At 45.0% G+C, this 17,149-nt stretch overlaps 1 protein-coding gene across 5 annotated transcripts in view; it reads left to right on the top strand.

The window, feature by feature from the left end:
- Positions 1 to 1,838: 1,838 nt before the first annotated feature.
- Ablim1 (actin-binding LIM protein 1) overlaps positions 1,839 to 17,149 on the top strand; it is a 282,612-nt gene continuing 267,301 nt past the window's right edge. For 3 of the 5 annotated variants that reach the window (XM_030250917.1, XM_030250916.1, XM_030250913.1), the window contains exon 1: positions 1,839 to 2,490. In XM_030250917.1, coding sequence (XP_030106777.1) covers positions 2,478 to 2,490 — 13 coding nt within the window. In that variant the 5' untranslated portion in view covers positions 1,839 to 2,477. The remainder of the gene's footprint in view (positions 2,491 to 17,149) is intronic. The other 2 variants (XM_017318175.2, NM_001362445.1) reach the window with 2 other exon arrangements.

The raw sequence follows: 17,149 nt of genomic DNA, 5'->3' as shown, positions 1-17,149 counted from the left end.
ACGATGTATTAAGTTTTTTTTAGGAAGCCAGGGGGAAGGGAAGTATCCATGTTCAATACAAACACAATTGATCGTCTTCAGACGTGTGTTGCCATGTAACCCAGGCTGGCCTTGAACTCAGGATCCTCTTGGCTTGGCTCCCTGAGTGCTGGGAGTGTAGGCATGTGCCACCATGTCTGACGAGATACAGTTATTCTATTCAATAGTTTTGGCCAACAGTTGTTTGAATTCATAGACGGGAAACCCAGAGCTAAGATGAAGGCTGACTATGCTTGCTCTCTGCCTAAAAACACTGTGTGCATCGCCTTATCCAGACACAGTTAGGAGCATATTTTGTGACCATCTGTGTGGTCTATTATAAGCATCTTAAGGACTTGAGGGTAAGATCTGTTTGTACTGTATCTGTGGCTGTACAATGAGGTTACAAAGATAAGAGTGACTATGGCAGACGAAGAAAGGGACTATGTATTATCACTAGGCTAAGGGTAGACAGGCCTCTGGGACCTCTGTCCCTGTGTGGCATTTGCTCTAATGTATACACTGCAGTATACTCACAGAACAAAGTCAACTCAACAGGACTGTGATGGTTAACAGGGTTTTTAGGGAGAACACACAATGCAATCATTAAACAGAGGCAAAAAAAACCAATGTGTTAAGCAGTTGTGTGTCTGGCGTTTTTTTGGAAATACAGGGAAGTCGAGAGGTCAGTGGGCAATGAAGTAGCAGGGAATGTTTTATGAGATGGCTTTAGGGCTAATTTAGGTGGGGAGGAAGACATTTGCAAAGAAGAGAAAGAGTGAAGAAAGGCAGGGGACAGAAAACATCATTATTGAGAAACGTCTGCAGGGAAAGTCATCATGTAGTGTTTGGGGGATAGCTAGAGGTGCACAGGAGGACAGGCATGCACGGTGTTCAGGGTTCTTAACATTTCAGAAGAGGAAAGCTCTTTTAGACATGGATCATGCCTGTTTCACTCACTGTTGAGGCCCTACGACCTGCCATGAGGACTGGCACGTAGTATATGCTCGCTAAATCTTTGTCGGTGGAATTAATTGCTTGGATGAAATACTGAGACTATCTGTTGATCAGTGGGGGCACCCTGCAAGCTTTGGAGTTATGACAATGGCCTAAGTAAACAAACGAACAAACAAGCAAGCCCCTCCCCAAACCCCCAAAACAAACAAAAACTATTCTCAAGGCCAACAGGTAGAATTAAAGTGAAGGAGGCAGAGACTGGAGGCAGGCTGAGGAGCGTTGAGGCTGGGGAACATGGACGTTGAGCATGGAGACTTCCCTGGAATCACTCAGGTGTGAAGGACGAATGGTGAACTAAGGTCAGAGGGAAAGAAGTCATTTTGAGGCCGCAGCCAATGAGCTGATGTTAGGTGCTGAGTTTAGGAGTTGCTATTGGAGTTCACAATTTTCTTCTCTCATTATGTCTTTATCCTCACACTTCCCTGATGACAGGATCATAAAGCTGGGCGTTCTCCAACTATCTGCCCATTATTTTTCCTAGAATTATGTCCACCTGTTCTTTGAGCATTTCTGAATTGCCGAACCTATTCGGTGAATCTCGTTTTCATCAGGAGATTTGGGAAGAACTTCCGCAGAAAATAACCAGACCTTTGTGGAGTACAGAGGAAGAGGTGAGGAAGGGACTCGGGGAGTTTAGAACTCGGGGCCAGCTGTTCTTTGTTCTCCCAGCCAGCACAGAGGCAGTCTACACACCTCCGAGGCAGCAGACTTCTGAGTCTTCTCATTTCTGTCCTGATGATACACAGAAAGGGTTTCGTCACCCTCTCTCGGCTCCAGCCCTGTCCCATCCCGGTTACCAGCCTTTCTAGAGCTGGACTGGCCTTGATGAGGGTCATAGCTGGTCCTGCTTATGAACAGCCAAAGACTGCTCCACAGTCAGGGTCAATCCCCCTCAGGTGACCCTGAAATTCTTTCTCCACTGAAGGACAGCTCTTAGGGAAGGCATAGACTCACTCCTTCTAATGGTGTCTCTCTGGGACCAAGGCTGGAAGCTGGAAAGCATTCACTGACAGCAATACCTCCCCCTCCTTCCCCCGCATTATTATCATCATCATCAGAGACTCGGGTCCAGAGAGTAGCAGACGTAGACCCCATCACACGCCCCACCTTGCTCAGAAACAAAGCTCCGCCTGGCGCCGTGGCCAAGCGGGCAGTGAGTCCCCAGCAGCCTCTGGACCCGAGTGGGCCCGGCCCACGGGCACCAGGAGGGGGAACCGGCCCCGCCCAGCCGGCCTTAGCTGTCAGCAGCGCCGCGCCCTGCAGATCCGCGGCTGCCCGCCGGGCTGCCCCGAGCCAGCGAGCCGAGCAGGTGTCCTGCGGGAGGCGTGCGCTCGCCCGGGGCTGGGAGGACGCGCGAGCCCGTGTGCACGTCTTGGGATCCTCTCCTCCCCACGCCCTGCGGGTTTCGCCTCTCCCTCCCGCTTCCTGTGGCTGCCTGAGCCATGTCCACCCGAGGTGAGTGGGGACCAGGTGGGATGGCGTGCGGAGCCGGCGCGGGGTCTGGAACAGGGCGCGCTGGGCAGGTGCCTGAGGGCAAGGGGTTTCGAGAGCAGAGCTGGCCCCAGCCCGGCCTGAAACTTTGGCAGCGGTTCCCGGGGCTCCTAAGGCTGGGAAAGGAAGCGGTCGCCCTTGACCTTGGTCGCCGGATGTGGGCGAAGCCTGAGGGCCAAGGTCCGGTGCCCAGCCCACCTGTACTGGCGGCGCCTCTGGGCTGGGAAGGTGTGGGGGATGGGCTGGCCACTGCCAATCCTGCTGAAGAGCTGTGGAAGGGCTGACTGGGAAGAAGAGGCAATTTTTTCCTCCTTTCTTGTTACCATTTTGTAGCTCAGTTATGGAAGAAATCCAGGGCTTGATGCAGTAGGATTTAAAGCTGCAGGGTTTATGCTCCATTTTAAAAAAGTAATTTCACTTGTTCTAACCCTTGACTGGTGTTCCCCCTTTCGCCTCCCAGCTCCTTTGGAGTGGAAACAGTTACTGCAGGTGGAATGGAAGGAGGGGAAAAGAAGGGGAGAAAAATCAGAATTGCTTTTCAGGCAGGAGTGAAGGGGATGAATTTCTTGCCATCTGGATACAGCAGCGATGCTCAGGAGAGAGTTAGTCATAGCTCAGTGGCTGCCACTATGAGTGAAATATTAAAGAGATCAAGTCATTGTGCAGCTTGCGAGCAATTAAAATGAAGTGGCTTGGTTGCTTTGTCATAAGCACTGAAGAAAAATATTGATTATTTTTAGAAAGTATATTTGCAAGGCAGTAACTTCTGCATCCGTTGATGTCCCTTGAGGCAGCGTGTGACAGGTTGTAAGCACTAGTCTTTAGCCTCTGAAGCTTTGGACCTTTCTGGTAAGGGAGAAGTTTAGGGATTCAATTACATTGTCAGATAATTAAGCATTGCTTTTCAGGGTCATGTTGAGGATTATCATAAGTAATCTCTATTCAGTATGTTTTTAAAAAAATCCATTTTGAGAAATGTAATCTTGGTTTATGACTACTCTGGCAGTGTGGTTGTTCAGCTCCATGTCTAGAAACGGGACGAGGAACTGGGATTGGTGACTAGGCTGTCGAGGTGATAGGGGGAGTTATGACCTACCTAATCATGGCCACTAATTTGTGCATATTCGGGATGGAGGAAGGAGAAGGGAGTCAGTGTGCACGGGCAGCTCTTGATGACTAGGCTCCCCTGTGGTCCGAGACTCCAGCTCAGAGACTGAACAGTGTTCCGAAGCCCGGGATCTCAGCCCTGACCTTTGTACCTACCACAGTCGGCAAGGAGAATGTGGGGGAAACGTCAGGAGTTTTAAAACTCTCTTGGGTAAGAGTGCAGTTGACTTGGTTTTCTATCCCTCACTGAAATCCCTTCCTACAAAGCCTTCTTCTAACTGCTGGGGCCAGCTCACCACTGGGAACCTTGGTCTGTCCATCCACTGGAGGACATCAGCAGTTTTACATAGTCTTTGTGATCTATCTGGAATGTCAGATGGGGATAGCTCAGCGACTAACAGCGACTGAAGTCCTGGACCGATGCTGCCTTCTCAAGTATTTCTGATGCTATAGAAAGCAGGGTGGTTTCCCGTTCCCCTTCCTTTTACCTGTTGGAGATTATGCTGGTTGTTGCGACTGTCAACCCAACATGACCTAGAGTCACCTGAGAAGAGAGTCTTAAGGAATGATCTAGATTGGGCTGGCCGTGGCATGTCTTGGGGGGAGCATTTTGATTATTGATTGATGTAAGAAGACACAGGTAGGGTAAACCACTTCATGGGCTGAGCCCTGATCTGTGATTAAGAGGGCCTGTGAGCGTGAGAGAGAGCGCTTTTGCACATTCGTTCTCTCTGATCTTGCCTGTGAGGGTGGTGCTCCTGCCTTGACTTCCCCACAATAATGGACTGTGACCTGTGATCATAAGTCAAAAACACACAGACAGAACAAAACCTGTCCTCCCTTAAGTTGCTCTGGCTGGGGTTTATCATCACAGCAATGACAAGAGGAGACAGCCGTGGTGGGTCCAGGGGTTTAAAGTCTGACTAATCTTGCAGGTAGAAGACAGCACACCAAACACTAGCTACTGGACTGGAGGCTTTTTTTTTTTTTTTTTGGTTTGGTTCATATCTGTTTATTTGGTCAGATACTTCACATCTGTTATATAACCTAATCCTTCCAATATCACAAGGAGTGGGTACTAGCTTTCTTTATTCGACATTTTACAGAGGGTTTTGTGTGCATTACCCATGCTTCACTGTTCGGTAGATGGGAGGTCCTGCTCTCTGTCCAACGCTGTCTGATTCAGGCCCTTTGACCAGAACATTCAGAAACATTTTCACAGGTCCTTTGTGATGTCCAGGGAGGGAAACCTGGCTGCCTGCACCTTGTGAGAGTCACGGACACTCCTGTTCTGTCTCCTCCTTTTCCAGCTCAAGGACCAATTCCTAGATGTTATCAAAGACCTGGTGTTTTTATTATGTCCTCGTGAAGTGCTTTTATTTACACAAGATTGGAACTCACACAAGGTTCTAAGTGAGGAGTAGAGAGTGTACTTTGTGAAGTACGGCTGGAATCTCAAACACATCAAACCCAGCCTCCCTGTGTCTGGTCTGTTCCGTCTCCGCACTCGCCTCTGCACCTGGAAGTAGAGACTAAACCCCCAGGATCACAGAGCTAATGTGTCTGTTTAAGTATACAGACCACAACTAGGGAAGTCTTTAGACTCTGGGAAATATAAATCCCATTGGTTACAAAAACATGGGGTCTGTATATCTTTAGTATTTAGCATTGCAGGTTATGGTGAGAGTAAAACTGTTTCCAAAAACCAGAAAAACTGAGATAAGTTGGATGTGGATTTCAATAGGAAAACAACTTCATCTTTAAAAAATTAGAGAAAAAAAAACCCCACACACTTGTTTGCTGTTTATGACATATGGAGTATACACTGAAATTAAACCCACTATTAAACTAACAAAGTATTTTTAACTTTGATGGCAGCATAAGTTAAGCTGTTTCCATGTACGGTTTCTTCAAATAGTCTTATCAGACTTTTGTGGCTTTTTACTCCTCAGACCAAAGTGGATTCATTATGTTCCGGTTCTTGATTTGCCATCAGGACGAAATGGTCACACTTGGTAGGCGTTCTAGTCGTGGGAGGATTTCCTAACTTTTTAATATTGACTGCCAGGTTTGGTTCCAGACCTGATGGGTGATATGCTGCAAAGGCAGAGCCCTCCAGCCACAAATGAACAGATTTCTAGGTGCTTCTAAGCCTCGTTAGATTAGAGCAGAGCCGCCAAAGTTTAGAATTCCCAGGTATCTGGAAACCAATTAGATGGATCCCAGTACTTTGCGCTAGAGATACCAACTAAAGATGATCAGGTGGCAGGGATTGGGAGGTGTCTTAGCCTACAGTGCTTGCCACACAAGCAGAGAACCTGGGTTCAGATCTCTGTCACTCATAGGAATGGCTAGGTCTAGGTATCTAGCAGTTTGCTGTCCTAGCAGTAGAGGGATGGGGACAGGAGAATCCCTGCGGTCAGTGAGAGGCTCTGTCTCGAAAAATAAACTGGAGAGCAGTAGAAGAAAATATTCCATATCTACCTCTAGTCTTCATGTGCACCTGTATACACACATACACACACGCACACACACAGAGAGAGAGAGAGACAGAGACAGAGACAGAGAGACAGAGACAGAGAAAGAGAGACAGAGATGAAGAGAGAGATGGAAAGAGAGAGAGAGAGAGAGATGGAGAATAGCCAGCTTAGGGTATGGGGAGAGATGACTCTGTGGTTAAGAACACTTGTTGTTCTTCCAGAGGAATTGAGTTCAGTTCCCAGAGCCTGCATCAGATAACTCAAAACTGCCCATCACCTCAACTCCAGGAGACCCACAGCCCTCTTCTGACCTCCACAGACCCTGGCATGAATGTACACATAATAACACGTGTGCATGTGCACATGTGTGTGTATACAGACACAGATGAAAAGATAAATCATTTAAAGAATGTTCAGTGTAGATTTTGTGGTTTGAATCTTCCACAGGCTCCCTTAGCTCTATATGGGGTAGCATGGCAGCCATAGAATGAAGAGCATTATTTTCTAATGTAGGGCCTACATCCTCTAATGGGTTCTTAAAGGAGCAGTTTTAAGTCATAACTATAATACTAAAATCCACCCATATGATTAAAAAAATACCAGCACAGCAGCAGAATATGTTTAAGTTGTGAAGTGTTTAAACCCAAACACACAGCAAGGCTTTGAAGTTAGAAATGAAATTTTCCTATTTTTACTTCAAATAACAAAACACAGTGAACACTATAGTCAGGCTCTTCCAGCTGACTACTGACTCATTATTTTCTAGCTCAATTCCATAGCTGTTAAATATTTATTCCATGTCAGAAACACGGCAGATAATGAGCCTTGTGCAAAGACGTGGCCCCATGAGAGTGATAGCCTTTCTGAGACTGGGTGAAAGGTTAAAGGTTGAGGTACCTGTCCATGGGCTTGTCTGAGTCAGCAGAGACAGTGTTCCGAGTATTCATGCTCTGGCAATAGAGCAACCTCCATTCGTTGGTTTTAGAACTTGCACTGAAGCAGAAGCAAGAGTGGATGCCTCTGAATTGTGGTGCACACACACTGCAGACTACTGGAAAGCATGAGTGAATGAGTTTGGTTTATGTGCCCTGGTTTGCATCTGACATTGCTAAATGAAAAGGGCAAGTTATGGAATGGTCTGGATAAAACTGGAACCAAGGTTTTGTAGATTAAGAAGAATCCTCATGCCTGCCCGTTCCCCGAGTGTGGATTGAATGTCACAGAAGAGCAACACCAGCATTTAAAATTGGCCACCTCACAGGCAGGGACTGGGTGAGAAGGCAGTCGGTGTTCTTTTTTCCTAGTGTATTTCTCTTAGGGTTTCTGTTGCTATGATAAAGTACCATGGCCAAAAACAAGTTAGAGAGAAAAGGGTTTAATCTGTCTCTTATGTCCAGTTCACAGTCCATCATGAATGGAAGCCAGGGGAGAAACTGAGGTACAGGTCATGGAGGGGTGTTAGCTGGATTGCTCCTCATGGCTTGCTCAGCCTGAATTTCTGTAGACACCTTCCCAGGGGTGGCACTGCCCACAGTGAGCTAGGCTTTCCCACCTCAATCTTCAATCAAGAAAATGTACCACAGGCTTACCCACAGGCCAGCCTCGTGAGGATATTTTCTCAGTTGAGGTTTCCTCTTCTAAAGTAATTCTAGCTTGTGCCAAGTTAGACATAAGGCTAACCTGCATGATATCTTTGAGGGGTTTAGGGGAAGCAAGTAGACATGATTGTAATAAATCGAGACAAAAATCTATAAGAGGGAAAAAATGTCTACTCCCTCCTACTCATTGATTCTAGCTGAGGTCATAGGTTTTTATTCACCTAGTAATGTCTATTTGTCTATTCTTTTAGTCCGAATCTCACAAAGCCCAGGTTGGCTCTAACTCCTGATATAGCCTAAGATAACCTTGACTTTCTGCTTGGAAATGCCATGTTTACAGATGTCTGCCACTAGACCTGGTTGTATATAGTTCTGAGTTTTAGACCCACGGCAGGTGCATGTCAAGCAAGCACTCTGCCCATTGAGCTCCTTGTATGCAGGTATTGATCCATTGGTTAATTAATAGACCCCATATGTTTATGGCCAACTTGTATTTCTTGACGTTGTACAGACATGATGAAAGTTAATTATTTTGTCTTCTCTGCCATGCTGCCTTCTCCAGATAGTCCCAAGAATATTAACTTGCTACATTCTTTTTATCTTTGATGTCTACAGTATTTTTCTTGATTTTTAACAAAGTTTAATATTATCTGTTGTTGGAGTCAATGAATTTGTTTCTGACTATCGATATTGCTGCAGAGAAAAAACGACAACATCAAAAGACCCCCATACCTACTTCCAAGGAACTTACAGTGTTTTATGGAGAGACAGAAATACAAATATTTAGAAAAGAATTTACCAAGTGCAGGTAGACAATACGGAATGAGGAGATGCTGTGGCCATGTCAAGGAGTGGCCCCATTAAGCTGGGGGAGGGCCACAGGGTCAACGAAGCTTCTTGAGCAGAACCGTGTTCTTGGAGAACAGATTGGATCTGCATGGATGATGCGGGACGAGATGGAGGAAGGACGACACGGGAGGGAAAAGGTGGGCCTCGGAAGCACGCAGGTGCAGTTGGCTGGCTTGTTTGTGTTTCAACAAAGGCTTCAGAAGGCAGAATTAGATCTGTGAACAGCACTGATTTTTTTTAAAGATATTGGAGAGGATATGGGAAGAGTTGATCTAAATTAATTTTATGAGGAAAATTTTAAACGGAAAATATGTATTGAACTATAAATTATGTGTGGCTGCCCTTATCTGGCTGATCATCACTTTCCAATGTGTTTTAGAGGAAAAAGGAATTCTATCCTGGTTAAAACAGTATTACTTAGAAATACCTATGCATCCATCCTTCTACCCATCAGGTAGGCCATCAATTGAGACCACCTAGACTCAATAGAGCTAAACACCTACTGAATGGAAGTCCAGTCGTTAGTACTTTATAGTGCTGTAAGGAGCTAACACGCATAGGTTCAGTTTTGGCTTGTGCTCAGCTGGCTCTCTTAGACAACCCAGGTCCACCTGCCTAGGGATGGTGCTGCCCGCAGTGGGCTGGGCCCACCTACATCAATCATCAGTCACAACAGTTTCTCACAGACCTGGCCACAAGCCAGTCTGATAGAGACAATTCTCCAATTGAAGTTTTCCCCTGCCCAGGACTCTAGGTAGTGTCGACTTGACAATAAAACCTAACTAGGACAGATATAAAATAGAATCCACAATGAAAAAAAAAGTCTTCTTCTTTGCTCCTTCCAAGAATAGAACTGGCATATGTCTGAAAACTTCTTCAGGCGGTATAGTGGACGGTTTGATGCTTTTGGCCCGGAGACCTTTAACCTACAGTCAGCATTGATTGCTGAGCCTTTCTTGCAGACTGCAAATTCCCTTCATGCCTGGATTAGCTGTGGATGCTAATACACTATTTAAAGAAGTCATTCAGAGTCCCTATGGTGGCCTGTGTTTATAATTCCACCCAGCCTGTAGGAAGTGATCCAGGAGCTCAAGGATAGACTGTCAGTAACAAGTTCAAGGACTCTGTCACAAACAAACAAACAAACAAACAAGCAAACCCCTAACCAAAAAGACAATGAAAAGACAACAGCCCTTGACCCCCAAAATGCAACAAAGGAAAACAAAAGACAGTATTTGGCCAATGGCTGCACACTTGATTTAAGCATAAACTCTGGTTTATCTATTTCTTCCTTTCAACCCAGAACATTTCTAAGCTATTGGCATATACCCTCAGGTATTGCAACTACTACAGACTTACAACTAAAATCAAACTCACTTTACATGTTTGGATATGGTTAAACTTGGGAATAATTTACAGGATAGTTTTCTATGGAGGCAGAAAAGATACTGTGGGAAGTTGATGCCTGGTGCTTTTGTTCTTTCAATAGTTACATAATTAATTAATTAATTAATTAATTTGCAGTGCACATGCTAGGCAAATACTCTACCACTGAGCAACGTTCCAGATTCATAATAATTTCAACGTGAAGTTTTAGTTCTTCTAACTCATCTATTTTAAAGGTAGCTTTAAAGCATATAGTTCAGTGTGCCTATAGCTATTGTCATTATCATCATTATTATTAATGTTTTGAGATGGAATCACTGCGTAGCCAAGGATGGTTTAAACTTCAGTATGTTACTAAGTCTGCCCCTCAATTTATACTTCTTCAGCCTCGGTCCCAAGAACTGGCGTGACGAGTGTGTAGTGCCATGTGACAAACTTGATTTCCTGCCAATTTGCTGAGGATTTATTTTTCCAGTATGTGGTATTATGGAGGAAATTATCTAACATGCACTTACCAATATATGAGGATTGCCCATTAAAAATAATTAGTGGGTGGGGAAGACCTTATTTAGTAGGTGAATCTATAAAATCCTTTGTGTAATTGAATCTTTTGTATAATTATTAAAATCAAATAAGAGCCAGCATTGTGGGTCAAGCTTTCTGACATTATTTGCAGACTGGCTGGAGATCACATGGGTCCAGCCTTTTGTTTAGCTCATTTTTTGTTTGTTTGTTTGTTTAGACTTGAGGAGAAACTTATTTAGACTTGCAGTAAATTAAAAGAAATTAGTCCTTTATTCTGTACGGCATGTTCTTTCTGTAGCTCTTTAGCAACAGTACACACTAGAATAATATTTAGTGGTATGCCTGTATCTACAATGGAGTAGATCCCAAAATATTTCTCCTCCCTGAAGAGAAGAATATTCTGCAGTGTGTTTTCAGTTTAGGCTGCATCCAAAGTCTTTACTCAACATATTGGGAATTCACATAAAAACATCCACAACGGGGAAGGCTCCAGAGAACTGGATGGTAACAATGAAGGGAAGTGGGGGCCATGAGGCACACAGCTATTTCTGGCTGTCGGCTCCAAGTAGGAGTCGACATAAGGAGACGAGTCCCGGCATCTGGGCAGAGAGGAGGGATGGCAGCCATCACTTTTTAAAGTTAAAAAAAAAATACAAACAATGTTGAAGAGAGCGGTGGATTGACAGCCTGTAGTGGAACCAGGGGCACTTTGGTGTCACTGCTCCGTGTAAAACGAGGGACTTCATTTCCAGTCCTTGAACTGTTTGAGTGAATAGTGAGCACAGGTACCAGAGAAAGGTTTGGCTTCTCACCCATCATCCCTTTAGACCATGTACTTTAGATGAGTCCACTCTCCGGTTAGGTGCTCTTATAGATCATAGAATTATAGCTAGGAAGCATGCATTCATTTGGTCATTCAGTGTGTGTTAGTTGAACATGTAGAGGCTATTGTGGGTGTTAAGGGGAGGCAGCCACTGCTAAACTGTCTGTAGTCGCGGTGAGGGGAAGAAATGAAAAAGACTGGGGTGTATCGGAGTACTAGAGAGGAGAGGACACAGAGAAGCCATTATCTATAAGGACTGATAATGGAAGAGACATTTGGACAGAGACCTGGAAGTGGAGAAGGAGCCATGAAAACACCCAGTAAAGGATATTTAGTGGCCGAATGTTCTTAGGGTCTGTCTTACTTGTGTTCAAGGATGATCAGGGAGGGAGAGGGATGTACCTAAAGTCAGGGACATAATGGGGTGTCACTCTTGCAGGCCACTGTAAGAACATGGGTTTTTGTTCAGTTAGATCCAGTAAGATAGGAAGGATTCCTTGGAAACCCCCTAGGGGAGTTGTAACATGATTTGATACAGTTTCAAAGTATCACAAAGTGAAGGTGTCAATAACAGACCAGAGGGCTGAGGTTGGAAGTAGCAAGATGGTTAGGACAAGGTACAATGTTGTCCTTGCTGGAGCTGATGCCCAGACTAGTCAATGAAGAGGCTGGTAGAATCTGGAAGTCCTTCTAAGGCCTGCCTGGCTGATGAGAAAAAATGAGGGGGTGGGGGAGGAGAGAATGGGAGGGAAGGATCCTGGATACCTTCCATTTCTAACAACTGGTGGGACGGCAGACCTGCCATCATTTTGTAGGATGGCGAAGAGGGTAGGTGTAACCTTTGGCTTTTCCACCCAGTCTCTCTGTTCCCTGAAATAACAACCCCAAGACTTAATATTTCGTGAATAAAAGCCTAGACTGAAAGCTTTGGCTTGTTCCCTGGCTAGCTCATAACTTAATTACCTATTCTATTCTAAACCCTACCACATGGTTGGCTTAGCTTTATGTGACCATCACTTTCGGTGTTCTGGATGACTCATGTGCCTCTGGCCTCTGACTAGTTCCCTGAATCCTCCCTCTCTCCCTCTCTCTCTCTCTCTCTCTCTCTCTCTCTCTCTCTCTCTGGATGTCCCACCTTCTAATCCTGCCTCAGCTCACAGGCCATAGATTTTTAATTGACAAGTGCTGCTTCCACACAGGTAGGAGAGAGGGGAGGGGCCCAGCATTTCAGATGAACAAGTCTGACATATCTCTTACCTGCAGTGAAGATATTTATTGTGAGTATTTTATGGCTAGAAGGATTCTTTAACAAGTGGAGAGACTCACCTGCAACCATCGTCTGCCAACTGATGTTTCATACAGAGTTCAATTTAGGTCTTGTTGCCAGAATATGTGCAGTGTGTCACCCATCACGCTGTCTGTTTGTATTAGCCTGAAATATGCACTGGGGAAGGCGTATGTCTGGCTCTTGTTTCTCAATTGTTTATTATTTCTTTTCATTGGGTTATTTTCTGCTCTTTGGACACAGCTTGGGTTTAAGGGGGGGAACATCACGTTATCTTAGAACTACCATTTTTCACTTGCATCATCGTTATTACAGTAAAAACACAACAGAATCATGAAAACAGGTAATCTTACCATTTGGGTATCCATTTATTTAGCCATTCACCATTCAAAACAATCAAGTATTTGCTATGAGCAGGGCTGGGAGAGATTCTACATTGATGGAAGTGAGCAGCCTGTTTAGGGAAGTCACAGAACCGTGCCCCCAGCACGTGTGTTTTAAGTGTAGCGGGCAGACAGAGGGAAGACTCGAGTCCATCTAGACTGAATACTGGACCAAGGAGTTCTTGGTAAGGCAAGTGAAGGTCAATCAGGGGTTTGAGGGAAGTAGAAATAAGTACATAAGAAAGTGCTGAGAAGTATCACAGGCACAGGGAACAGCACCGGTATGTTTTTAGCATCTTAAAAATGATAGCCAAGTACCCTGAACATTAGGAATAAAACATGGAAAGTTAAATGTAACATATTCAAACATCATGAGCAAGATTTAAACCTACACCGAGGACTATGAAAGGCTTAGCACTCCAGAGAGACAGGGAGCGTTCTTAGATAGCAATACACAATATTGTAAAAAAACAAAAAAAAAACAACAAAAAAAAAACACTGAATGTAGGGGCATAGACCCATAATCTCAGCTCTTGGAGGCAGAGTCAGGATGATCACTAATTAAGGCCAGCCTAGGATTCACACTGAGGTCTTGTCTCAGAAAATAAGACAGGGCTGAGGAGAGGGCTCAGAGGTAAGAGTGCTTGCTGCACACCCTGGAAGTTTGGGTCCCAGCACCCTCATGAAGAGCAGTATAGCCATACACATGTGCCTGTTTCCTTGGTGATGGGGATGAGGGAGGAGGATGGCTGGGATTCGCTGGCTGCCAGCCCAGCTTCGGTTTCAGTGAGAGACCCTGTCTCACAGGACTAAGGTGGAGTGTGACAGAGTAGGAACTCTGACATCTTCCTCTGGTCTTTGCACACAGGTGCCCAGGTACATAGACCTGAAAACATACACGAAACTCACACATACACAACCCACATATACCACACTCACTCACATACATACAAACATACACTAGGCACAGTCCTAATAAGAACGCCAACCAAGTCTTTTTCTTTGGGCTGTGGCATGTTACTCCTCGTATTTGCAAAAATAAGTGAATTTTAAAAAATGAAATAAACACGAAAAATTTAAGGAGTTCTAATTATGGGAGATCTTCCCTATCAGGTAGCAAACATGATAGGAAACTGTTGGTGAATATTGGCGTGAAGTTTGGCAGGACCATGGAAATACTTGAGTACAGCAGCTGTTTGTTTGTTTGTTTGTTTGTTTGTTTTTAATACAGTAAAGGTGACATTTGAAACTCTTTGAGAAGGGAGATTATTCAATTAATGGTAAGGTCGGCAAAGGTCAGACAATCTTTTCTTATGCACACACACACATGCAATCCTGAATGTGTTAAATAAGTAGAGTTGCGTGTGCTAATTCACGCCTATCATCTCAGAATTCAGGAGGCTGTGACAGGAGCATTGCTGTGTGTTGGAAGATACGGTCTACATAGCAAGCTCCATGGTAACTTATGCTACAGTGTAAGATACTTAAGAAAAAGTATAATATAAATAAAATACTAGAAGTCCTAGGGGCTACTGTGAAGTTCCATGACTTAGCTAGCGTGTGTGAGGTTTGATTCACAGCAGCACACATGCACATACGCACATAAGCCCCAGAAGAAAACAGCAGTGTATAACCTGACGGGCAGCATTCTGACTATCTGAATGGAACACTAAGTCTGACCATCACAAAAGGGGGCGGAAGACTTCACTACTTGTGAACAGCAGCTTGGCATATGGTTGCAAAGCCATGCCTGCTAAATCTCCCATCAGCCATTTCTTAAAGCACCGGCAGAGCCGGCTCGGACTGGTCCCTCACAAATGACAGACACTAGAGGTGAGGGCATCCGGGCTTTGCCTCAAAGAGGGTTGGACGCAGCACTGGCATCTGGAATTGGAAGGCCTTGGTGATGTCCACTCCGTGCTGTCTTCCCAGACACGCAGTCTCTTTGGGAGAGTTGCTCCTTCCTGGGCAGTTACAGGAATCAGGCCGAGCTCGGAGACCCAGGTGCTTCCTCTGCGCTAGCGTGAGTAATCCCCGTGGCACTCACACCTTTACCATAGAAGAGAGGTGACAATCAGCATGCAGTGCCCCCCCCTCCAGGGACCCAGAAGGAACAACAGCTGGCAAGACAAACAAAGACACCGGGGCTGGGCTGGACTGGGCTGGACTTGGCAGTTTAATGAACTCATTTATTTTGGCATTTTCTCCTTCTCCGGCAAAGCTGTCTGCAGTGATAAACACTGACGTGAAGTTGTTTATGAGCTGGTGTTTGGAACATTTGATGGAAGTGAGTGTGCCATTAGTGTTCTTGGAGATTAGCCTGCCCTAGTTCTGTGGATGCTTTGGACTAAATCAGAGCCTTGTGCTGGAGGTGCTCTGTCTGCAGATGTCTCCGTGAAAAAAATACACCTTGTATTTCAAATGATACTCCACTGGCAAGTGCACATTTCTTCTTAAAGACCTACTAGTTTTATTTTGTCATATTAATTAATTAATTTTATTTATCTGTCTATCTGTACCTATTATCTATCTATCTATCTATCTATCTATCTATCTATCTATCTATCTATCTATCTATCTTTGAGACAGGGTCTTTCTATGTATCCCTGACTGTCCTGGAACTTGATATATAGATCAGGTTGGCCTTGAACTCAGAGATACAACTGCCTATATAAGTCAGGTTGGCCTTGAAATCACAGGGATACAACTGAGATTAAAGGCATGCACCACTATGCCCAGCTTAAATTAAACAATTAGTTAGAGAGAAGGTCTCATATATCTCACACTGGCCTTGAGCTCAGTGTATAGCTGAGACACTGATACTTCAGGGGTGGCCTCCATGCCTGCTTTATATGAAATCAAACACAGCACTTTGTGCATGTTAAGAGAGTATTTTACCAATGGAGTAACACCCCCAACCTCAGACATTCGCGTCTCGGCCTCCCACACACAGAACTGTAGAGAAACACTGTTGAGATGGCTCTGTCTTCTGGTCTGTGGATTCTGAAAAGCCAAGGGTCGGGTGTGACATGTGGATTCCCAGGTCCTAGTCTTTGCAGACTCGAAGCCGAACTGATCTCTATTATGAGATGATTAAAAGGAAGTCTTGGATGGTGGTGTAAATCCAGCGGTGGGGGCAGAAGGTACATCTGAGGAATGGCGTAGTCCATCCTTTTAGTTAGGGTAACTTCTGACTTCCTAGTTGCTCAAATGATTCCTGTGCATTTCTTCATGTGTTTCTGCTCTTAAGCCAACCAAGGGTGCAGATATGGATTTTTTTTTTGTACCAGAACAAGGAGAGTTTGACTCACAATGTCTAGCTAGATCTGCCATGTTTGTTGGTTTCCTGGGCCCCTCCAGACATTTTGATGTGACTATGGCATGCCTCTTGCTCCTCTTGTGTCACTCTATAGCACGCTACACATGCCAGATACCTCGCATCCCGGCTTCTCACCCCTGCTCTCACTGACGTCACTAGATTCTGGAAAGTGGCAAGGATCCTGGGTACCTCCTGGCCTTGCCGAGTTGCTGCGTTGGGCATTGTAGAGTGGCCTCCATTGCATCCTTGGGATTTCCCCACTTCCTGTGGTATTGTTCACATATTCTTTTCTGGCGTCCAGACCTGCCAGAGCTCTTCAACATGAGGGGACATGGTCACTAGGACTAGTTTTGCTAGGACCCTGGCTGCCTGTTCCACCCTCATTCAGTCTGGCCATGACACCTTGAGCTACTTCGAGCTAAGCATGGTGGGAGGTTCTTCTCTTGGTGACCTGGCACAACGCAGAGAGCTAAGTTATGGCTTATTCTGAGGGCCTACAATGTGGCTCAGTGGGTAAAGGAGCCTGCACTCAAGCTTGAGGAATTGAGTTTGATCCCTAGGACCCATATAGTATAAGAAGAAACCCTATTCCCTCAGGGTGATCTCTGACCTACACACACACACACACACCCACACCCACACACACACACACTGTGGCACATACTCATACTCACAAGCACACATATGTATACAAAATAAGTGAGTATGGAATAACATTTTTAAAGAGCTTTCTCTAATAATTAAAGCTATCATCTCAGTGACCAGTAAGAGTCATGAAAGAGTAATACACACATTCAGTTACCTTCAAATGGAACCATTTAGCACAGACTGAGTGAAGAAAGCCCCGTCCCCAGCTGGAGCAATTTAA

This window comes from Mus musculus, chromosome 19 (assembly GCF_000001635.26).
Source record: "Mus musculus strain C57BL/6J chromosome 19, GRCm38.p6 C57BL/6J".
Lineage (NCBI taxonomy): Eukaryota > Metazoa > Chordata > Mammalia > Rodentia > Muridae > Mus > Mus musculus.
Note: the sequence above shows the minus strand (reverse complement) of the source record. Positions and strands in the feature narration are given on the sequence as shown.